Raw genomic sequence first — 21,075 nt, 5'->3', positions numbered from 1 at the left:
ACCTACCTCATAGGGTTATTGTGAAGATTAAAGGAGTAAACACCTATTAAGTGCTGAGAACACTGCCTAGCACATAACAAATACCCAAGAATTGCTAGCTGTCCTCGGTCCCGCTGGGAAACGGAGGCAGCTTACAAGAATCAAAATCCACCTCTCCCGTTGGGCCGCTCTGAAATCCAAGAGGAAACTGGCCCTGTGAGAGAGGGGAGAGGGACAGTACCACTGAGGCTAGCGGGCACAGATTCCGGGCAGTTTCTCATGGAACTTTTGATGCACTGGTGCATAGAAAAGGTACACTATTGGTTAAGTAGAACTTGGGCACTGGCCTGAGGTCCTAAGCCTCCATGACAATGGGTGGAACACAGGCATCTATACTCCAAACTTCAAATGTCCACTTACCAACCATCCGCTTGTTAGACGGTAACTGCCCGCAACTCCAACACACACACAGGTTCCTACAAAATTTAAACCTCAAGTTGAGGACGTCATGATGTTTCTCACATTCGAAGTGTGCCACATCTGGAGAACGCTCAGAAGCACTGTCTTAAACATGGTACTTGGCTGGAGGTTATTTGTCCCTTTAACTGATTCTTTGATGTTTCTTGATATTTCTTTCTGATTCTGTAGTTAGCCAATTCTCTTCCTTCAGTTTTTATCTGAATCCTGAATATGTGAATATAAACTTGGAACATTCTCATACTGAAGCTTGACGGTAGCCTCTAGAGGGGTGTCCTTTTGAGATGAGAGGGTCTTGGCTCTAAATAGGAAGGTTCCGCACATTTAGGCCACATGGAATAATGACGGGGCAAAAGTCACTGGAGATATGAAAGGAGACTCTGGGTACAATTTTCTTTTTTTTTTTTTGCGGTACGCGGGCCTCTCACTGTTGTGGTCTCTCCCGTTGCGGAGCACAGGCTCCGGATGCGCAGGCTCAGCGGCCATGGCTCACGGACCCAGCCGCTCCGCGGCATGTGGAATCTTCCCGGACCGGGGCACGAACCCATGTCCCCTGCATCGGCAGGCGGACTCTCAACCACTGCGCCACCAGGGAAGCCCAGAAGTTTCTTTTTTATGTAAAAGTGTAAATTTTGGCATTAGCTCCAAATGCTCCTTTGTTTAATATAAAACTTTTTTTTTTTTTTTTTTTTTTTTGCAGTATGTGGGCCTCTCACTGTTGTGGCCTCTCCCGTTGCGGAGCACAGGCTCCGGACGCGCAGGCTCAGCGGCCATGGCTCACGGGCCCAGCCGCTCCACGGCATGTGGGATCTTCCCGGACCGGGGCACGAACCCGTGTCCCCTGCATCGGCAGGCGGACTCTCAACCACTGCGCCACCAGGGAAGCCCAGGGTCCAATTTTAAATTCACAAATATTATGGGATGGAGGGCAAGAAGAATATGAGTTTTATCTACTAGGATGCCAAGCTCCTCAGAGGTGACTGATTAGGATAAAGGAAGCCTGTGCTGCACTTTAGGAAAAAAAGTATTACTGGCCCTCCCACATTTGACAAGTTGAGGTAGAGAAAAAGTGAGGGATATTTGGGGGACTGCACCGACCACGTTTCCCCTGCATTGCTGGAGCTCTTTAAAGGCCGACAAGGGGATCACTTCTAGGACGGAGAAAAGTCAGGAAACCAGACGGAGGAGGCTCTAAGGACAAACCTCGGAAGACTTGCTTCTCCTTCCCCTTTGCTCACATCTCACGTTATATAACTGAAGTTTCTCACTGCAACGGACTTGTTGCATTTTCCAAATAGAGAGCAAGCTCCTGGAGAACAGCCCATGTGCTCCTGCATTTCATGTTCCCACACCCGGCGCCACACTCAAATCATGGAAGACATTCACTATATATGTTTCTTGAGTAACTTAATAAAGGAACTCAACACATACTTGCTGAACTCCTTACTGTGGGAAAGAGGAAGTGGCTTGGAAAATGTAATTTTGATGGCATCCAAGACAGAGGGATAATGTATCGTTTAAAAGTAATAACTCTTACTTTAAGACAAAAAAAAAGAATAAGGTATCTTACCTGGTGACTGCTAGTCTCAGAAACTTTAACATCCAAAGACCCTGCCAGGACAGCATACCAGTTGGTTCCAATATCACCCTGGCGAAATACTGGAAAAGAAACAGCCATGTAAGTAGACCAAATGTAAGTTGGTTTTACCACGTAACCTGATAGTTTCTCACTGGTTATTGTGAGCCTAACTTGGACCTAGATGAGCTTACCAACCTTTCTCTATCTGTACCCATCAGAACATGCCAAAATTTTCTTTCCCTCTTCTATCAACAAAGCTATATCCTATTTATTCAACGTTCCATGAAGTAGAACTCTATTAAACAGAACTCTTTCATATTTACAGAGCAGCAATAAGGGATGATAACCCTAAATGCTATAAGATCCTTTGAATGTAAGAAGAATTGACTGGTATTCTCTGTAATTTATCTTAAATATACTTCACTGTATTGTGATTCTTGGAAAATTATTACTCTAGATGGGGTGCGTGTTAATAAGACTATGGGACTCAACAAAACTAGCTCACCACCCCAATTTCCCAAATCTATTTATATTAAAAGCAACATGCTTTCTAGAATAGAATGTCTCCTTTTAAGCTAAACAATGGCTGATTAAGAAAAATAAAATCTGTTTTAAAATTTTTAACTACTGTATTTTCATTGTCCATTTTCTTGTTTATTTTATAAATTCACTGCTTTTAGGCATGACGAGTTAACTACTCTCTAGAAATGATTCTCATGAGAAATTTCTGAACTTAATTTTGCTTTACTTTTGTAATCTCAGAGAGAAAACATTTAGTTATTTAAAGAGAACCTTAGTTCTCATATCCATGTTAAGACCAGTAGTTTGGAAAGTCATTCTGAAACACTGGTTCAAAAATCTCATACAGACCCAACTATCCTTTTAAATATCCTAGCTAAATAACTAGATGGAATGATCTGATATTTTAAAATTCTTCTCACAGAGTCAGAAGTCAAGTGGCTCAATGAAAAATCACATGACAACTCAGTGGGACAGTTACATTCTGACAAGGCTAGTGCTCAGTGCGTAAGAGGAAGCTTCTGGGAGCCATAATTAATGACGACAAGCTGTTCTGAGCTCTCTGACTGAGACATGCTGTGGAAAGGCAAGAACAACAATAGCATCCTACCAAGTGCAATGATAAGCTTAAGATGGGGGATGGCTGAGTTTATAGCTGGCCTCTCGAGTAACTCTAGCCTTTGTAAGGGACTTATTTTAGAGTTAGGGCTTTGCCTTTCATGAACTTCTTGGCCCCCAAAGACGTTATCATCTGCCAATCAAATTCATATTACACATCACAGAAGATTCATTGAAAATGGCCTTAAGAAATAGAAAACAGAGTCTCAGCTCTAAAAGAATGAAGTTCCCGCTATCAGTAAGAATAAAAATATTGGTTTGAAAACCGTATGTGTGGATGATTTTTTTTTAATAGAAGTATGACTATGTTTTTGCATGTGTGCATATGGGAAAACATCTTGAAGAACACACACAAAATGTGAATGTCAATCTCTGGATTTGGGGATTGTAGGTGATTTTTATTTTGTCTTCTAAATTTTCTACAGTGATGTTGTGACAGATCCTGATAGGTTCCCACTCAGAATCACGCCCTCCCTTCCTCCTATTTAACTGAACATGGATTGATACAAGTTCCCACCCTACTCTAATGGGTCGAATTCTAAGAACGTATTTCTTCCCTAGCTCCACTGGGGTAACCATGATTGGTCTAAATCAGCCCTGGTGATTCCATGATCTCTGCCAGTGATTGGTTTAAAGATGGGCACATGATGCAATTCTGGCCAATGAAACAATACAGGAAGTCTGCTGGGGGATTCTGAAAAAGAGACAAGAAATAGTCCTTCAGCAGGAATGTTGTGTATCAGCACACAATGCCTCCAACTGCTGTAGTTAGTTGTATGAGAACCATTTGGGACAAATCTGAGTACAAATGCCAACACTTGAGGATGCAGAGCAAAAACAAATAAACCAACAAAAAAGATGGGAGGAACCTGGGACCTTAATAATGTCATTGAGCCACTCAATCAACCAACCCTGAAGCCATCCTTCCTCAGGACTGCTTATACATGAGTAACTGATTGTCCCCCTTTGTATGAGTTATTACTCAAGCCAGCTGGATGGGAGTTTTCTGTTACTGCAGTATAAAGCATCCCAACAAATAGAATAGCACTACTTTCTTAATAAGAAAATACTTGGTTTTTTTTTAATGCAGCTGTTACCCTATCATTTTACTCTCCCTACCCCTTTGGTCACATCTGGAATAGACGTTATCACTGAGGTTAATTTGAAACATTGCTATTGTAAAATCAGCTATGCTTTAAGTTTTTAAATTACTATTATCATTAGTTAAGAGACCTTTTGTCTTGTTTAATATCCTGCTGGCTCCCATATTTCTTGGGTTACAGAAAATAATTATATTTTAGAATTTCTAAGGATACTGCTGAATGTATAAATCAGTACATCCTTCCAGCTCCATCTGGAAAGTAGGCTGCCCCGGAAGAACCATTCACATGCTGTGGATGAAGGAGTTAAGGAAATGCCTACATGGAACTGAATAAATAAAGAAGAGGGAAATGTCAACCTCATATCTTTGACTGAAGCTCACATATTTGGCACACAGATACCCCATTTGCTATCCATCCCCACAGGGTAACCACAGATGAGCACAAACTTATACATGAAAACACACCACTGGAGTTGCATTTCTTACATGTTATTCCTTTTTCCAGATTCTCATAATAACCACATAAGCAAATCTGATGAAGGAGATTTGGGTGAAATTTCTCAAAAGCTTTAACTTCTTTCAGCCGTGTGAAGATTATATCCACATCTTCACTGGATCGTTCTAATGGCCTATAAAGGGGAGAAAAGGCACAAGGCTAGATCAGAAAGAACTTACTCGAGTCAACATGCATTATTCTAACTATATTTAAAATTTTGCAAATATACCAATTGCAAATATTTTACTGCAAATATTTATCCCCCTATAACCATTATAAATATTTCCAGGCCTTCGTCAACTGTTCACCTTAAATCTCAAATACTGCAGATGGTGTGATATTGTGATTTACAAGAAAAAAATATAAAATAGTAAGAAATAAGAAATTGTTCACTGTTCCTTGCACAGAGCTCCTAAAACTCTTGTAATTTCTTATATGAGAGCCACATGGGGCCTCTTCAGTTATACTATTTGGCCTCTTGTCCTCAGTTCCTGAAATGCTTAAGAGCCATAAAAGTGAAATGGGTGTCAAGCCCCCTTTCCACCACAACCAAGTTTATGTTAATGAGGGGACTTTTGGAAAACTCCTAGGTAACCTAAGGATGGAGACTGGCTGCCTGGAGAACCACTCATGTGATTAGAGGGTTGGAACTTTCAGCCGCACCCCTTGACGTGGGGGTGAAGGGGCTGGAAATTGAGTTCAGTCACCAGTGGCCAATCAATTTCATCAAGCATGCCTAAGTACTGAAGACTCCATAAAAATCCCTGGACAACGGGGTTCAGAGAGCTTCTGGGTTGGTGAACACCTGGAAATGTGGGGAGAGTGGCACTGGGAGAGGGCGTGGAAGCTCCATGCCCCTTCCCATACTTCGCCTGTACACCTCTTCCATCTGGCTGTTCCCAAGCTACACCCTTTCATAGTAAATCTAGCAAGTAATTGTTTCGCTGAGTTCCGTGAACTGCTCTCTAGCAAATTCATCGAACTCCAAGAGGGGTTTGTGGAAACCTCCAATTTATAGCCAGTCAGTCAGAAGCACAGATAACAACTTGGACTTGCAGCTGACATCTGAAGTTGCACGTGTGTGTGGGCGGGGAGCAGTTTTGTGGGACCGAGCCCTTAACCTGTGGGATCTGATGTTATCTCCAGGTAGACAGTGTCAGAATTGAGTTGAATTGTAGGACAGCCAGCTGGTGTCACAGAATTGCATAATGTGTGGAAAACCCACACACCTGGTTATCAGAAGTGTAGGGAGTATGGTAGTAGCATGAGGGTAAGGGAAACACAGAAGGACGAGTTTTCCTTTACGGATGGCTATACTTACTCAAAATTGAGGTCCCAAACACAAATGCCTGCCGGGGCCTATTAGGTAGAGTAAATGATTATACAAAGAGCCAAATATAAGGAAAAAAATATCTACTATACAAAACCAGTGGTAAAAGCAAAGACAAATTGCAAACTGCAGAGGTGGGGCTGTCAACAGGGAGCAGGCCTTATTGGCTATTTTCCTTATCACTGGCTTTCTGTGGAAACATGGGGCCAGACGTCATGTATTTCAGCCATTCAGGGAAAGAGATCTAGACGTTTGTTCACATTTCTTAAACATTGTGTGGGCCACACACAAAACATCTATGGACTAGATCCAACTTGTTGACCACCGTTTTGTACTCTCTGGATTAAGACGAACTGGAGGAGTAAACAAAAATGGGATAGTTTTACAGATTATATAAACTATTTTCTTTCTTTTCTTGGAGCCGTTTTCCAGGTCTATTTGTTCTTTGATAGATATGTCCCGTTCTACAGAAAATGGTCACCTCCTAAGTGCCCCCAGAACATTCTGGGATCAGAGGAAACGAGGGGGGCCAGGATGTGACTGAGACAGGTAATGCTCACCAAATTCCCACGTGTTCCCTGACATTTACCGGCTTCCTTTGCAGTTATGTTGGAGCCATGTTCTGGCCAGTGGACTGTGAACAAATCGAGCACACATCACTTCTGAGGTGAAACTGTTAAGGGCCAGCCTCAGCCACAACTCTGCAGTGTGTGATGGGTTACTGTGTCCCTCCCCCAAAATATGCTAAAGCCCTAATACCCGGTACCCATGAGCGTGACTTTATTTGGAAAGAGGGTCTTTGCAGATGCAATCAAATTAGGATGAACTCACACTGGATTAGCGTGGGCCATAAGCCAAGGACTGGTGTCCTTACAAAAAGAAGGACATTTGGAAACAGACACAGGGAAGATGGCCAGGTGAAGGCGGAGGCAGAGGCAGGAGGGACGCATCTCTAAGCCAAGAAACACCAAGCATGGATGGCAGCCATGAGAAGCCGGAAGGAGACGAGGAAGGAGATTCCCGAGAGCCTTCAGGGGGACCTGGCCCTGACGACACCTTGGTTTTGGACTTCTGGCCTCCGGAATCGTAAGAGAACACATTTCTGTTGTTTTATCCCACCCAGTTGGTGGTCTCTTGCTTCAGCAGCCCTAGGAAACTGATGAGAAGGCAGGTGCTTCAGATGCTACCGCCGCAAGATGGAGACTTTGTCGAAGTGACAAATAAACCGCCACTGTGTGAAGCCCCGAGATTTTGGTTGGGGGAGGGGGAGTGTTGTTAATACAGCATCACCTAGACTAACATAGAGGTCAGGACTACACGGGCCAGAGTCCAAGGAACTTGGGACATTATCAGAGGAAGACAGATCCCACCATGAGAGATGCACATTTTTGGAGGGCATGAGCAGGTGACCCGTCACGAAGGGGAAGACCTAAGACACAGCTTTCATGAGTTTAATTGAGAGGCTCTTCCCCCACCCGTCACACTTTCAGGCCCAAGATAACTACATTCGAAGAATCTGCTTACAACCTCGGCGGGCCTCCCAACTAACCTCTACTCAAAGGGCCTGAGCTCTGCTTCCCAGGGAAGAGGGAGGAGAATCCTGATGCATTAGTGCCAGTTTATGAGATGACCAAGTGTCCGGAAAAGCTGAGAGTTTGCAGGCTTACCGGGGAAGGTACAGCACACTGGGCACAGGGCCTCTTTCCACCTCTTGTCCCATTGGAAGGGCCTTATCAACTCCCTGCCAGAAGCCATGTTCTCAAAAGTCAAGGGGCTCTGAAACAGGTGCTAGAATTTCAGCAGTTAATAAAGGGGTGCAGACAATTTTCAGTGAGAGCCTTTGAGGGTCCGGTGGGAAAGCATTTCCCAAGCAGTGAAGGCACAGTGGCTGGCAGGGCTACGCTCGACAGCTCTAGCCAGTGGAGCGCACTTCATGGGAAGCAGTGTCGGCACGAGCAGGGGTAACACCCAGCCGCAGCAAGCAGCTGTGTGAACCCCACGGGGCTCCGCTACAGAAGCGCGGGCGCTAGCCTGCATGCCCAAGGCAATGGCGACATTTAAGTCAACCGGAGGGGGGAATCACAAGGACCAGATGAGCTGGAAATTGGCTGGACATTGATATGGTGGATTCGACTTAGTGACACAGAAAAAGAGAGAGAGATTAGAATCCCTCTTCCATCAGGAGGGAAAGCAGCATCCCACCTTGTTTATTCTCCCCAGAGCACGTTCCATATTAGGAAGGCAGACCAGGGAGGCCTAAAAACATGTTTGGTCCAACGCTCTCCGGAAGAAACTGAAAGCAGCAGAAAAAAGAAGCACTTACATACTTCCATACAGACCAAAACAAGCAGAAGAGAACTTCAAGATTCACAACCAGATTGTGTGAGGCCCAGTGACAAAAGACACTTGGAAAGACAGAGCTACTGTGAGATAACCGGGACGAGCATGAAAGCTCTCTTCCTGAGATTTTCTGTGGGCACCCCAAAATTAGGTCCTAATAATGTCTCCCCCATTGTTTAAACATTTAAGCCACAGAAACTATGAAAAGCAATGTTTTCTCTGTCATTCATGGAGTGGGGAAAATTCCATTCAGCTATTAATGGACATCTTTACCAACCTACCTCTGCAACCTACCACAGGTGATAATCCTTCCGTTGCCCCACTTCTCTTGGGAATCTATGATTTCCTAATGCCACATACATTCTCCTCTCTGCAGAGGTCATGCCTGGTACTTCCTTCATAGATCCCATGGTACTCAGTAGAGGGCCAAGCACACAAGAAGTCCTTGGATGCGACGTTCCACAGCGACCTCAAACTGGACTCACCTTCTCTCCGACATCTGCCACCGCACCTGCACTCCTTATTGCCATGCACGGAGCAGGCTCGTCCTCTCTCACCACGTCCAGCTAATTCTACCAACTCAGTGTCTCTCAAATCCATCTCCTTAACCCCTCCGGCCATGGCCTCATTTGAGTGTGAGTGAAGGGCACGTGAAACACGTACAGGGCTAGCAAGCTGAACGGCATGGCAGTCCTGGCCTAGGCAGCTGGAGAACTTGGGTTCTGTCTAATAGTCAGCAGAAGTATTCGAAGCAGGAAGGTGGCATGACTGGATGTACATTTTGGAAAGATCACCTTGACTGCAAGTAAAGGCAGGTGGGAGAGTGTAAAGACCAAAAGCTAAGAGACCAGTCAGGAAGCTCTTGCAGTATTTCAAAATGATGATGCAGGTTTCTCTAATTATAGCTCACTCTACACGCCTTTCCTTAATAACTGCGTACATCTGGTCCCCTAAGTAAAAGTTCCAAGTTCAGAGAAGTTATTTTCCTTAGCCAACCCTCTGACACCCAGGACCCGTGTTTTAAATCACTTTTTCTAAAAACTTCACATTTAAAACATGTTCAAACAGCAGTAGAAAGAATCATTTACAAAAGAAGACACTGTGGTAGGCAGGATCCTAGGGTGACCCCAGTGACCCACATCCTTATATAATCCCCTTAAGGGTAGGCAGAAGCTCGAATTTACTTCTGGTCAATAGAATATGGCAAAAGTGTAGAGATAGCACTCCCACGATACGTTACAATATAAAGCAAAGGTAAAGAGATTTTGCAGATATAATTAAGGTCCCTAACCAATTGACTTTAAGTTAATCACAAGGAAGATTTTTCCCAAGTGGGCCTGACCTAATCAAGCAAGTCCTTTAAAGGAGGGTAGAAGAAGTAGGAGATTCTTTCTTTTTTTTTCAATTTAAAAAAAAAATTACTTATTTTTGGTTGCATTGGGTCTTCGCTGCTGAGTGCAGGCTTTCTCTAGTTACATTGAATAGGGGCTACTCTTCATTATGGTGTGCAGTCTTCTCATCGCAGTGGCTTCTCTTGTTGCGGAGCACAGGCTCTAGGCACGCGGGTTTCAGTAGCTGTGGCACTCAGGCTCAGTAGTTGTGGCTCGAGGGCTCTAGAGAGCAGGCTCAGTAGTTGTGGCACATGGGCTTAGTTGCTCCGTGGCATGTGGGATCTTCCCAGACCAGGGAATCGAACCCATGTCCCCTGCATTGGCAGGTGGATTCTTAACCACTGCGCCACCAAGGAAGTCCCAAAGTAGGAGATTCTTTTGCTGGCCTTGAAGGAGGAAGCTGCCATGTAGCAAAAGGGCTACGTGGCAAGGAATATATGAGGCCCCTGGCTGACAGCCAGCAAGAAAACAGGGACTTCAGTCCTACAACTGCAAGGAACTGAATTCTACCAACAACGAAGTGAGCTCAAAAGAGGTCCCCAAGTCCAGATAGGGACACAGCCCAGTCAGCACCTTGATTTCAGCAGAAAATGCAGACAAGCCTGCCTAGGCTCCTGCCCCACAGAACTGATTAGGTAATAAAGGTGTGATGCTCTGGGCCACTAGGTTGTGGTGATTTGTTACCCAGCAATAGAAAACGAATACAGACACAAAGTCTTTTCTCACCCTGACTCAGTTCCTTATGACCAGCTTAGGGTTCACTTCCCTCACAGAGCTTTTCCTAACAACGTTCTCATCCTTCTCTGAAGTCCAATTGATATCATTTCTTTTTGGAATCTTATCACATTATTTTACTCTTTCATGTGTCATGCATGCAGCTTCTGTCTTCTTGGAGATACCATCATTCTTCTATGCATTCATTTGGTGAATACTATTTGGATATTATTTTTTATTAACTACTACGTCACTGTTTTCCTGTTTTGTTTTGTTTTTTTTCTCCTCATGGTTCTTTAGCTCTTCAGGATGAATGTTACTGTCCTTCACTGAAAACTGTCTAAATCAGACAGCAAGGTCAGACAGAGGTTAACCTATCTAAGTTAAAAAGGCACAAACTAAAACCATTGTCGATAAAATAAAATCCTTTTAAGTATTATATAAATTGTAATGGTAAATAATGCCTTAAATTAGCATTACAAAAAAGATAATTTTATTAGAATGTGTTTATGATTTTGAAAGGCGTGGTTTTAACAACTTATTTATAACTTTTTATCACATCTACCTTTCAAATTAATGGCACTCAAATAAATAAGACTTAACTTTGCAATATGAATTATCAAAATCTATGGAATTATAAATGACTCTCCGCCAAACCCATCCTTTCATGAATACACATTCATTTTATTTATCCATTCGGTAAACTGTATTGCTTTCCTACCTTACATTAGCTACCTTTCCCTGGAAGAACAGAGGTGAGCAACACGCCAACCCTACCCACCAGGAGCTCACAATCCAGTGGGGAAGGGAGCCACAAAACCAAAATTAGAATACTGTATGGTAAGTACTGTAACATGGGTACCCACGATGTTCTGGGCTGCACCTTGTTTTACTACAAAGAAGGCAAACATGGAAACTACCAAAGTCAGGTGTACGAGGGATAGCAAAGGTTCTGGATTCCAGGTGCTGCCCACGTGTTATAATGCAATGTGAAAATTTAATGTGCTCTTAAATCTTAATTCAGTCAGCTCAGGATTATCTAGGGACTAATTAACCAGTTTCTGGATTAGTCAGAGCACGAAATAATAACACACAGGCATCTGTGGGGAAAAGTGTACAATAACCATAAAATCAGCAAAACATCTCCTCTTAGATGACTTCTGTTGTTTGACTATATGATAATCAATATGCAAATCCTCTGCCGTGAGGTGGGCCCCACCCTGACCAATCTGCTGAGTAAGCCCCCCCCTCCTCCCCTCACCTCCCACAGAATCTCTGGGGGACCTTTCAGGACAGTGGATCCCAACACCCAGCAGTCAGACCTGTGGGAGGCGTGCAGGAAGTAGATGAAGAGGGAAAGGAAAGGAGGGAAGGGAGGCAAAGTGCTCTCTGCCCAGCTGCCTTCCCATAGTCGTGAACAGAAGGCTCACCCAAGAAATGGATAATAACGGTTGTAACAGTACATTGTATAGTGTACCTTGTACACCATATACACTATATATAGTGTATCTTGTACACTATACAGTGTATCTTGTGGGAATGTATATAATGTTTAATTTCCTCCACTACTTCACTTGTATTTTTTCTAAATTTCCAGATGTCTTCTGAAGATCAGTAAATGTATTTCAGAACATTGGGTGTAATGCTAAATAAATACATTTGCATTAAAATGACTTTGCGGTTCGTTTTGTCTCCTTGTGCTTTAACAGTAACTTAGGATTATAAAGAGATAGCCCCCACTCCTAATGAACTGTTAAGTCCGAGAAAATACATGGGAGCTTTATAAATTATAAAGGGCTACAGAAGCTATTCTTATTATGAGTACCATCAGCTTCATCATGATCATTAGCCACAAAGACCTTTTAATGATGAAAGCAACGAATAAAGTGCTTAAAAACATATATTAGAATTGTCTTGTAGTTTTGGAAGGGTTTATAGATAGGTGTGCATGTATATTTTTCTCTCTCTATTATAACAACAGTAAGATCTCAAACAATACGTGCTTGATAATCTCGTCCTTTTCATAACACTATTAACTTTTTAAAAGGCTTTGAAATGTTCATCAAAAACATTTTACACAGAGGCTAGGTATTAGTATGCTAAAATCATGTGTGTATAATGCCAGTGATGACGTGGATATATCAAAAGTCTTTGAAACTCAAGATGTTTACCACTTATCATGTTATTTTAATTATATGGTTATTAACCACTTAGAATACTGAAATGTTGACTCTTTACTAATTACAAGTTTTCCCAACAACGTCAACAAAATTCAGAAAGAAGGTGTTGAAAATGCATTCATTCAATCTGCGTGTCTGTATGAGAGAAGAAAGCACTTGGGTGATACAAAGAGCATGGTTCCTGCGCTGAGGAAGTTCAAACTGAGTTAGGGAGAATTGTACACATACAGCAATTATCAAGGTGAAATGTAGTAAGAAGTGCAATTAAAATAGGAAAGAAGGAAATATGAATTCAGAAGAAGAACAGATATCACTGATGGATGCAAGTTCTACAAAGACTTCATGAAGGCACTATTGTAAATTCTTCCTAAAATCAGTTCTTTCTTGTTTCTCTTTTTACGTCTATAGTACCACCACTGTTGCGTCATTTATTCCTAAAAAATGTGGTGTCAGTAGGGCTCCTCTCCCTAGAGACCTGTTCTATTGACTTTTCTCCCTATGAGTTTCTTACCTACCAACCTCCTAACACACACACACAGATATACACATGCATATCCATATGTACAGAGATGTACACACACAGATGCATACACACATATGTACAAACACATATACAAACACACACATACACATGGATAAAGATTCTTTGTTGACCAAAGTGTGGTCAGACTCCCGAACCTTTTCCTAGACCCATCTGTGTACTTCTTTGTAAAATGCAGTTTTAGCAAGAACCTTGCTAAAAAGTCAGTTTAACCAGAACCTCCCCACTCCTGATACCTGACCACCCTCCATATCTGATTGGGTTTCTCATCCTCCGCTATCCCCCAGACGATATAGGATCACCCTTGTCTTCAGGAAGAATCCCGTCGGGTCAATTTAGCCAGAATCCTCCTTACCCTTGATGTTTCCTCTCAGTAATTTTCCAGCCACTGACTTCCTCCCACCCCCGACACCTTGCTCCTTGGCTGTAAATTGCCACTTGTCCATGCTGTGTTCGGAGTTGAGCCCAATCTCTCTCCCCTGCTGCAAACTCCTATGGTGCTAGTCCCTATGCCTGACTCAATGGCCCTGAATAAAGTCTGCTTACTACCTTTAATAGTTTTTTTTTTTTTTTTCCTCCTTTGCGGCACGCGGGCCTGCCACTGCCGCGGCCTCTCCCGCTGCGGATCACAGGCCCCGGACGGCGCAGGCTCAGCGGCCATGGCTCACGGGCCCAGCCGCCCCGCGGCACGTGGGATCCTCCCAGACCGGGGCCCGAATCCGCATCCCCTGCATCGGCAAGCGGACTCCCAACCACTGAGCCACTAGGGAAGACCCGCTTACTACCTTTAACAAGACTCAGTGTCTTTTTTTCTTTAATATAAATTTATTTATTTATTTTTGGCTGCGTTGGATCTTCGTTGCTGCTCGGGGTCTTGCTCTAGTTGCGGCGAGCGGGGGTTACTGTTCGTCGCGGTGTGCGAGCTTCTCATTGCGGTGGCTTCTCATTGCGGTGGCTTCTCATTGCGGAGCACGGACTCTAGGCATGCGGGTTTCAGAGCTGCAGCACGCAGGCTCAGTAGTTGTGGCATGCGGGCTCCATAGTTGTGGCTCACGGGCTCTAGAGCGCAGGCTCAGTAGTTGTGGCGCACGGGCTTAGCTCCTCTGCAGCATGTAGGATCTTCCCAGACCAGGGCTCGAACCCGTGTCCCCTGCACTGGCAGGCGGATTCTCAACCACAGCATCAGCATCTTTTCCTTTAACGTCACACACACACCCAGCCACTCCCACCCGCACATGAGCGCACCCCTCAACTCAACCAACTGCCAAAATTCTCCCTCGTCTATTGATTCTGCCCATGTTCAGGGTGACTCTCAGAAAAAAATCCCATTGATGGACCCCAGGTGCAACTGCAGTTTTTGTTTGTTTGTTTGTTTGTTTTTTGTGGTACGCAGGCATCTCACTGTTGTGGCCTCTCCCGTTGCGGAGCACAGGCTCCGGACGTGCAGGCTCAGCAGCCATGGCTCATGGGCCCAGCCGCTCCGCGGCATGTGGGATCCTCCCGGACCGGGGCACGAACCCGCGTCCCCTGCATCGGCAGGCGGACTCTCCACCACTGCATCACCAGGGAAGCCCGCAACTGCAGCTTTTTATCCTCACAGCTGAGACTGTCACAAGGCACACCATGACCTCTGTGACTCTTCCAAAATATGGCCTGCATGTCAGCCACCAGGGAGCAGAACGTGTTAAGTCTGCACATTCCTGGCCTGATGTCTCCCTATTTAGAAATCATGCCCACTTGCTTTTATGTCCCTATAAAAGAATGAAGAGAAAACGGCCCCCCAGGGTCCCAAATGAGATAAGAGAGTTGTGACTGGAGGTCACCAGGGGCCACCATTTTGGCCCTGAGCAGAGCAACAGGAGGAGTCAGAATACTTCCACCTCTCTTTTGCAGGTGACCAGTGTGTCATCTGTCCTACCGAGAGAGCTACGCCAGCTCTGGGGCCCAGGGCTCTTTGGACTGTTGAAAAAGCCTGTCTTCAGGCCGAGACCAGGACCAGCCTTGCTAATATCTAAATAAGGCTGATCCTGGGGCTTCCCTGACGGTGCAGTGGTTAAGAATCCACCTGCCAATGCAAGGGACACGGGTTCGAGCCCTGGTCCGGGAAGATCGCATATGCCACGGAGCAACTAAGCCCGTGCACCACAACTACTAAGCCTGCACTCTAGAGCCTGCGCGCCACAACTACTGAAGTCTGCGTGCCTAGAGCCTGTGCTCCGCAACAAGAGACGCCACCACAACGAGACGCCCACGCACCACAACAAAGAGTAGCCCCCACTCACTGCAACTAGAGAAAGCACGCGTGCAGCAACAAAGACCCAGTGCAGCCAAAATTAAATAAATAAATGAAATTTATTTAAAAAAAAAAAAAAAAAGGTTGATCCTGCATTTATTAGTGAAGAGAGAGAGGGAAACCTTTTGACCAGACTCAGGGTGCTGTAATTTGTCTTGTTACAAATACAAAATCAAAGTATGGGCTTGCCCAGTTTTAGCAGACCCTTTTCAAAAATCTTCTCTGACTGTACATGAGTGTCTAAACTCAGCACAGTATCATCAGGTTGGGCACACATCTCTCCACCACACACTGTAGTCAGAGGTCCCCAAAGCCCAGCCAAACTGGATGCTTACTGGACCCCAAGCAGCACATAAAGAAGACAGCTATCATAATCTTCCCCAGCTAATAATACACTTGCCCTATTAGCATTAAGTTAAAAATAATTTCTTTTGGCTCCTTAAACTTTTAGAATGGCTTCTGGGATGACTCAGATAACTGATGCTTCTTTAAAAACGTTTTGCTGATAAGTTTGAAATGATGGCTTTTTTTCCCCATGTAATTTTCACCATAGCATGCAGACACTCTCGAAAATCATTCCACACTACTTAGTGCTACATTCAAATTTGAGATAACTCTGTTCAAAAAATTGCCATTGCTACAACTAAACATTTGAAAGGCCCTAAGACCCTTAGGTTGTGAGGATTAGAGAACAGGAAATGGGAACCTCTAAAGTCAGATCTTTCTGATAACCATTTCTCAGCACTCTCTATTCCTGGGCAACAAGGAGACCCTTGACGGTGAAACAAAGTGAGAAAAGGAAGGCTGAGGATGGGGGAGAGGAGGGGAGGACATTATTCTCAATCTTTTATCCATTCCAACACATGAGCAGCAGCAGAGGGAAGCGCATTTTGAGCAGGGAGTTTGAAAATGCCTTTACCTCCCTGGATCAGCTGGCTGAAAATCTCTGGCTCTGAAAGGGAAACGGGTATGCTACGATGATGGTGGATAATCTGGTCCCCATGCCTCACCCCCGTCACCTATTTCCTTTGGAACCTCCTCATCTATTCTCCTCTTACTCGCTCTTATCCAGACACACAGGTGTCTCTGCTGTCCCTTGAAGGCCTCTGCCCCACCTGAGAGCTTTGCAATAGCTATTCCTCCTGCCAGGGATGCTCTTTCCCAGATATCTGCAAGACTCCCTCCCTCACCTACTGCAAGTTTGAGCACAAATTCTCTTCTCAGCGAAGCTGATCCTGACACCTATTTAAAATCCCAGGCCTCTCAGCAGCACCCAACCTATTTTTATCCAGAATTCTCTTTTTCCATAGCACTTAATATTTCCTAACATAATATTTATAATAACAAATAAGTTATTTATTTTGTTGATTGCCTCCACTAGAATGTAAGCTCCGTGAAGGCAGGGATTTTCTGTCTGTTTGGATTCTGCTATACTTCCAGTACCCTGAACAGTGCCTGGCATATAGCAGATGCCCAATGAACACTGTTGAAAGAATAAATATACTTTTGTGCCTTTTGTATTTGTACACGTGAATGTATTATTATTATTAAAAGTGAATAACATTTCAAGGAAAATTATATTACTTTTTGCTTAAGAAGCTATCTGTCTATAAACTTTTTTTTTTTTTTTGCGGTACGCAGGCCTCTCACTGTTGTGGCCTCTCCCGTTGTGGAGCAGAGGCTCCGGACGCGCAGGCTCAGCGGCCATGGCTCACGCGCCCAGCCGCTCCGCAGCATGTGGGATCTTCCCAGACTGGGGCACAAACCCGCGTCCCCTGCATCGGCAGGAGGACTCTCAACCACCGCGCCACCAGGGAAGCCCCGTCTATAAACTTTTTGCTCTTCGTGACCACACTTACCAACTTAGAGTAATAATAAATCCTCGGACTCCCAGTGTTCTCAGTGAAAGAATGAACTAAGAATCATTTCATTTTTAACAGCAGCTTAATTATTCACCAAGATTTCTTGTAGGATCCATTTACATTTTTTTCATGTGAGCCCATGATAATTTTCATGACTAATTTAGTAAACCTAAATATGCAAAAATGTGATATCACTCAGCCTTTTCTGAAGGTAAAAACCATATGGGAAATGGAAATAATGTAGTTCTAAAGCTGTCTCCCAGAAACAAAGACGACCAGTAACATTTTTGAAGATATGCACTCCAACAAATCCATTAAACTAGGCACAAATTGAAAATGGTTCTAAACTAGAATATATAATATAGGACCAACAACTACAAGGGCGTTTATCATTCCTGTGCGGAGATAAATAGGCTGTTCTTGTGGTAACTAATCTGTCCTGCCCCACAATACTTGTAATGGATATAAATATATTTAAATTGGAGGAGGTAGGCCTAAATTCTACCTTATTTGATAAATAACAGGAGTAGAAAATTTGGTATGTAGACACACTGGCTGAAGACACATCTCTAGATTAATGATGAGTTATGGAAGCTTGAGTGTTCAAGCCTCATAAAGAACTAGAACTCAGGCAGTAGGACTAAATTACAAGAATTCCAGCACTTCCAGCAAGGAACCCAAGAGAGGACAGAAAAAAAGAACTTAATGTGTCAAGGGGGGCATCATTTTGACTTAGAACCAAAGGTTTTCAACCAGCATTAATTTCATCAACTCATCAACCTGTTATTGAAGTACACATATTAGCCAACAGTCAAAGAAAGCCTTACAGGTATCTTTAGTTCACTAACAAAACCATCTCTATAACTGATGCTGCAGATTAACCACTTAAGCAATATATAGAATGGCAATTAATTTTTTTAAATATAAGGAATTTTCTGTTTATTAAGAAAATCTATTGCTTCAATACAAAAAGAAGAGAACTTCTACTCCTGCTATGATGGAATAACTGGTGCCACAGTAAACAATTTAAAAGTTGAACAAAATACAGGAAGCAACTGCTCTCAGACATTAGGTAACAGGCAATGCAGGACTATGATTCTAGGAAGAACAGAAACACAAGAGGTGATCCACACAATAACCTTGATGCCTTGCCTGGAGATACTTTCTGGAACACAGGCAGAGAGGGAGAGCCCAAGCAGAGCATGGCAGTCTCATGGGGCTAGTGGGGCAGAAATTAGAATTCAGGAATGCTGAAGTAGATGAAATCTGCAGTGAAGTGAACCAGAGAGAGGGAAGCTGTTCATAGAAAGGGCTCCAAAATTTAGCAGCGGGGTCTTCTTGACTCATTAGCTGCAAATGTGCAGACCAATACTCACGGAGAAGCCTGGGAGGCAATGGCTCCTGGGGAGAAGCTGAATGGAGATTCTGTAAGTCATACAGTGCTGAGAGATATAGCAGCCCTGACCAGCCAGCGTAGACAGACCCCACCCATCACCCTGGACATTCAACTGAGACTCAAAGATCATTCTAGCCTCAAACCTAGAACTACCCTAGCAAGGCTTAAAAATAAGTCTCAATAGAAACAAGACTCAATAGAAACTTACTGATTGGTCAATAAGTTACCTGCCTATGAAAACAGAAGATGACTTGCTTTAAAGAAAGTAACAAACTCCAGACTCTCAATATGAGAGGATCATAATGTCTAGCATACAATCAGAAATTACCATGTATGTGAGGGAACAGGGAAATGTGACTCATAATCAGGAAAAAGTCAATAGAAACAGACCTGTTTCTATTGAGATGATAGGGATGGTGGAAATACCAAACAAAGACTTTAAAACAGCTATTATAAATATGTTTAAGGACTTAGAAGAAAAGATTAGCACTAGGAGGGAAGAGATAGGGAATATCAGTAGAGAAACAGATACTCTCAAAAAAGAAGCAAATGAAGATTCTAAAACTGAAAAATACAAAATATGGAAAGAAAAAATATTCTTTGGATGGGATTAAGAGTAGATTGGGAGGGCGGAGTCAAGATGGCGTACTAGGAGGACGTGGAATTTGCGTCTCCTCACAACTAGGGCACATACCAGGCACCGGTGGGGGACCAACAGACACCTAAGGGGACAGGAGGAAACCCCAGCAACTGGGTAGGACGTGGGGTGTGGGGGAGTGAAGGGGGAGGAGAAGTGGAGGCAGGATGGGACTGGCGCCCCCGAGGGGTGGCTGGGGGAGGGGAAGGGATCCCATGCCCGAAGGGGGAAATTGGGGAACCACAGGGAGGGCAGAGGATCGAAAGGGAGTGTGGCCAGGTTTTCCCTGCCCACTTGGGCTCCCAGGAACCTGCTGAGATCCCGGGCCTGATCCTCTGCCCAACTAGGCCATCCCCAGCTGTGCAGGTCCTGAGGGAGTGGGAGGGAGGGAAGGGGGAGCAAAAGTAAAGCACAGACTGCTGGGATGGCACCCCTGAGGGGGGGCTGGGGGAGGGGAGGAGTTCCTACACCCAGTGGGACCCACCAACAGTTAGGGGTCCAGTGGTGACGGGGGAGATCCTGGGGAAGATGGTGGGGGAGGGGTGCGGAGGAACGGAAGGGAAGGGCCAGTGCTTTCCCTCTCCACTTGGGCCGGGGGAGATTGTTGGGCTCCTGGACATAATCCTGCCCTTGGAACCTCCCTCCTGCCGAGCAGAGCCCAAGCCCCGCCCCTACACCCCCACCCAGGGCCCAACCTCTACACTTGGAGACCCCCACTGAGACCCCCTCCAACGAGCTGGGCCTAAACCCCACCCACACAGGGCCCTCACTCAGGGCCCTACACCCAAACTCCAGAACTCCACACTCCAGAGGCCCTCATTTCCACATGCTGCCTCTCCCCTTCTGTGCAGGTCCTAAGCAGAGGCCCCGCCCCATGCTCAAACATCACCACCCCACCCGCCTAGGTCCTGCCCCACTCTAAACCCCACCCCTGCCTAAACACCGCCCCCAAAGCCACGGCTTTTTTTTTTTTTTTCTTTTCTCTTCTTTTAGATTGGGGTTCTGTTTTACCTTGTAGATTCATTGTTGTTGACGCTTTTATATTTTTATTTGTCCAAATAAATCTTTTATTTTTCTGATTTTACTTTATTCTTTATACTTTGTTATTGTTCCCTCCTTTTGGTTTGTTCCCCCCTCCTTTTTTTTTCTTTCCTTTCTCTGTTGTTCTTTTATTTTACCTTGTTGCAGGTGTTTCAATTATAGTTTTATTTTTCCTAATATGCTTTTTAATCTTTCTAATTTAATTTTGATTTTTATTCTTTGATACTGCACTGCTCCTTTTTATCTTTCTTTCTTTATTTTTAATTTTCTTAACTGGGCCACAAAGCCTGTGGGATCTTGTTTCCCAGGCTGGAGGTTGGGCCCCAGCTCCTGTGGTGGGAGCTCCGGGTCCAAACCTCTGGACTAACAGAGAACCTCAGACCCAAGGGAATATCAATTGGAGTGAGGCCTCCCAGAGGTCCTCATCTCAGCACCAAGATCCACATCTATCCAACTGCCTGCAAACTCCAGCGCTGGAGGTTATCAGGGCAAACAACCAGTAAGACAGGAATACAGCACCACCCATCAAAAGAAAAAAAAAAAAAAGAAACGACAAAAAAATATGTTATAGACGAAGGAG

General features: G+C 44.3%; 1 protein-coding gene across 1 annotated transcript in view; it reads right to left on the bottom strand.

Annotated features, from left to right (window-relative positions):
- RAPGEF4 (Rap guanine nucleotide exchange factor 4) overlaps positions 1–21,075 on the bottom strand; it is a 318,083-nt gene that overhangs the window by 256,901 nt on the left and 40,107 nt on the right. The window contains exons 2-3 of the mRNA XM_079923817.1: positions 4,761–4,903; positions 2,027–2,115 (exon numbers count right to left, since the gene is read on the bottom strand). Of these exons, the coding sequence (XP_079779943.1) occupies positions 2,027–2,115; positions 4,761–4,903 (232 nt within the window). The remainder of the gene's footprint in view (positions 1–2,026; positions 2,116–4,760; positions 4,904–21,075) is intronic.

This window comes from Stenella coeruleoalba (assembly GCF_951394435.1).
Source record: "Stenella coeruleoalba genome assembly, chromosome: 6".
Classification (NCBI taxonomy): Eukaryota; Metazoa; Chordata; class Mammalia; order Artiodactyla; family Delphinidae; genus Stenella; species Stenella coeruleoalba.
Note: the sequence above shows the minus strand (reverse complement) of the source record. Positions and strands in the feature narration are given on the sequence as shown.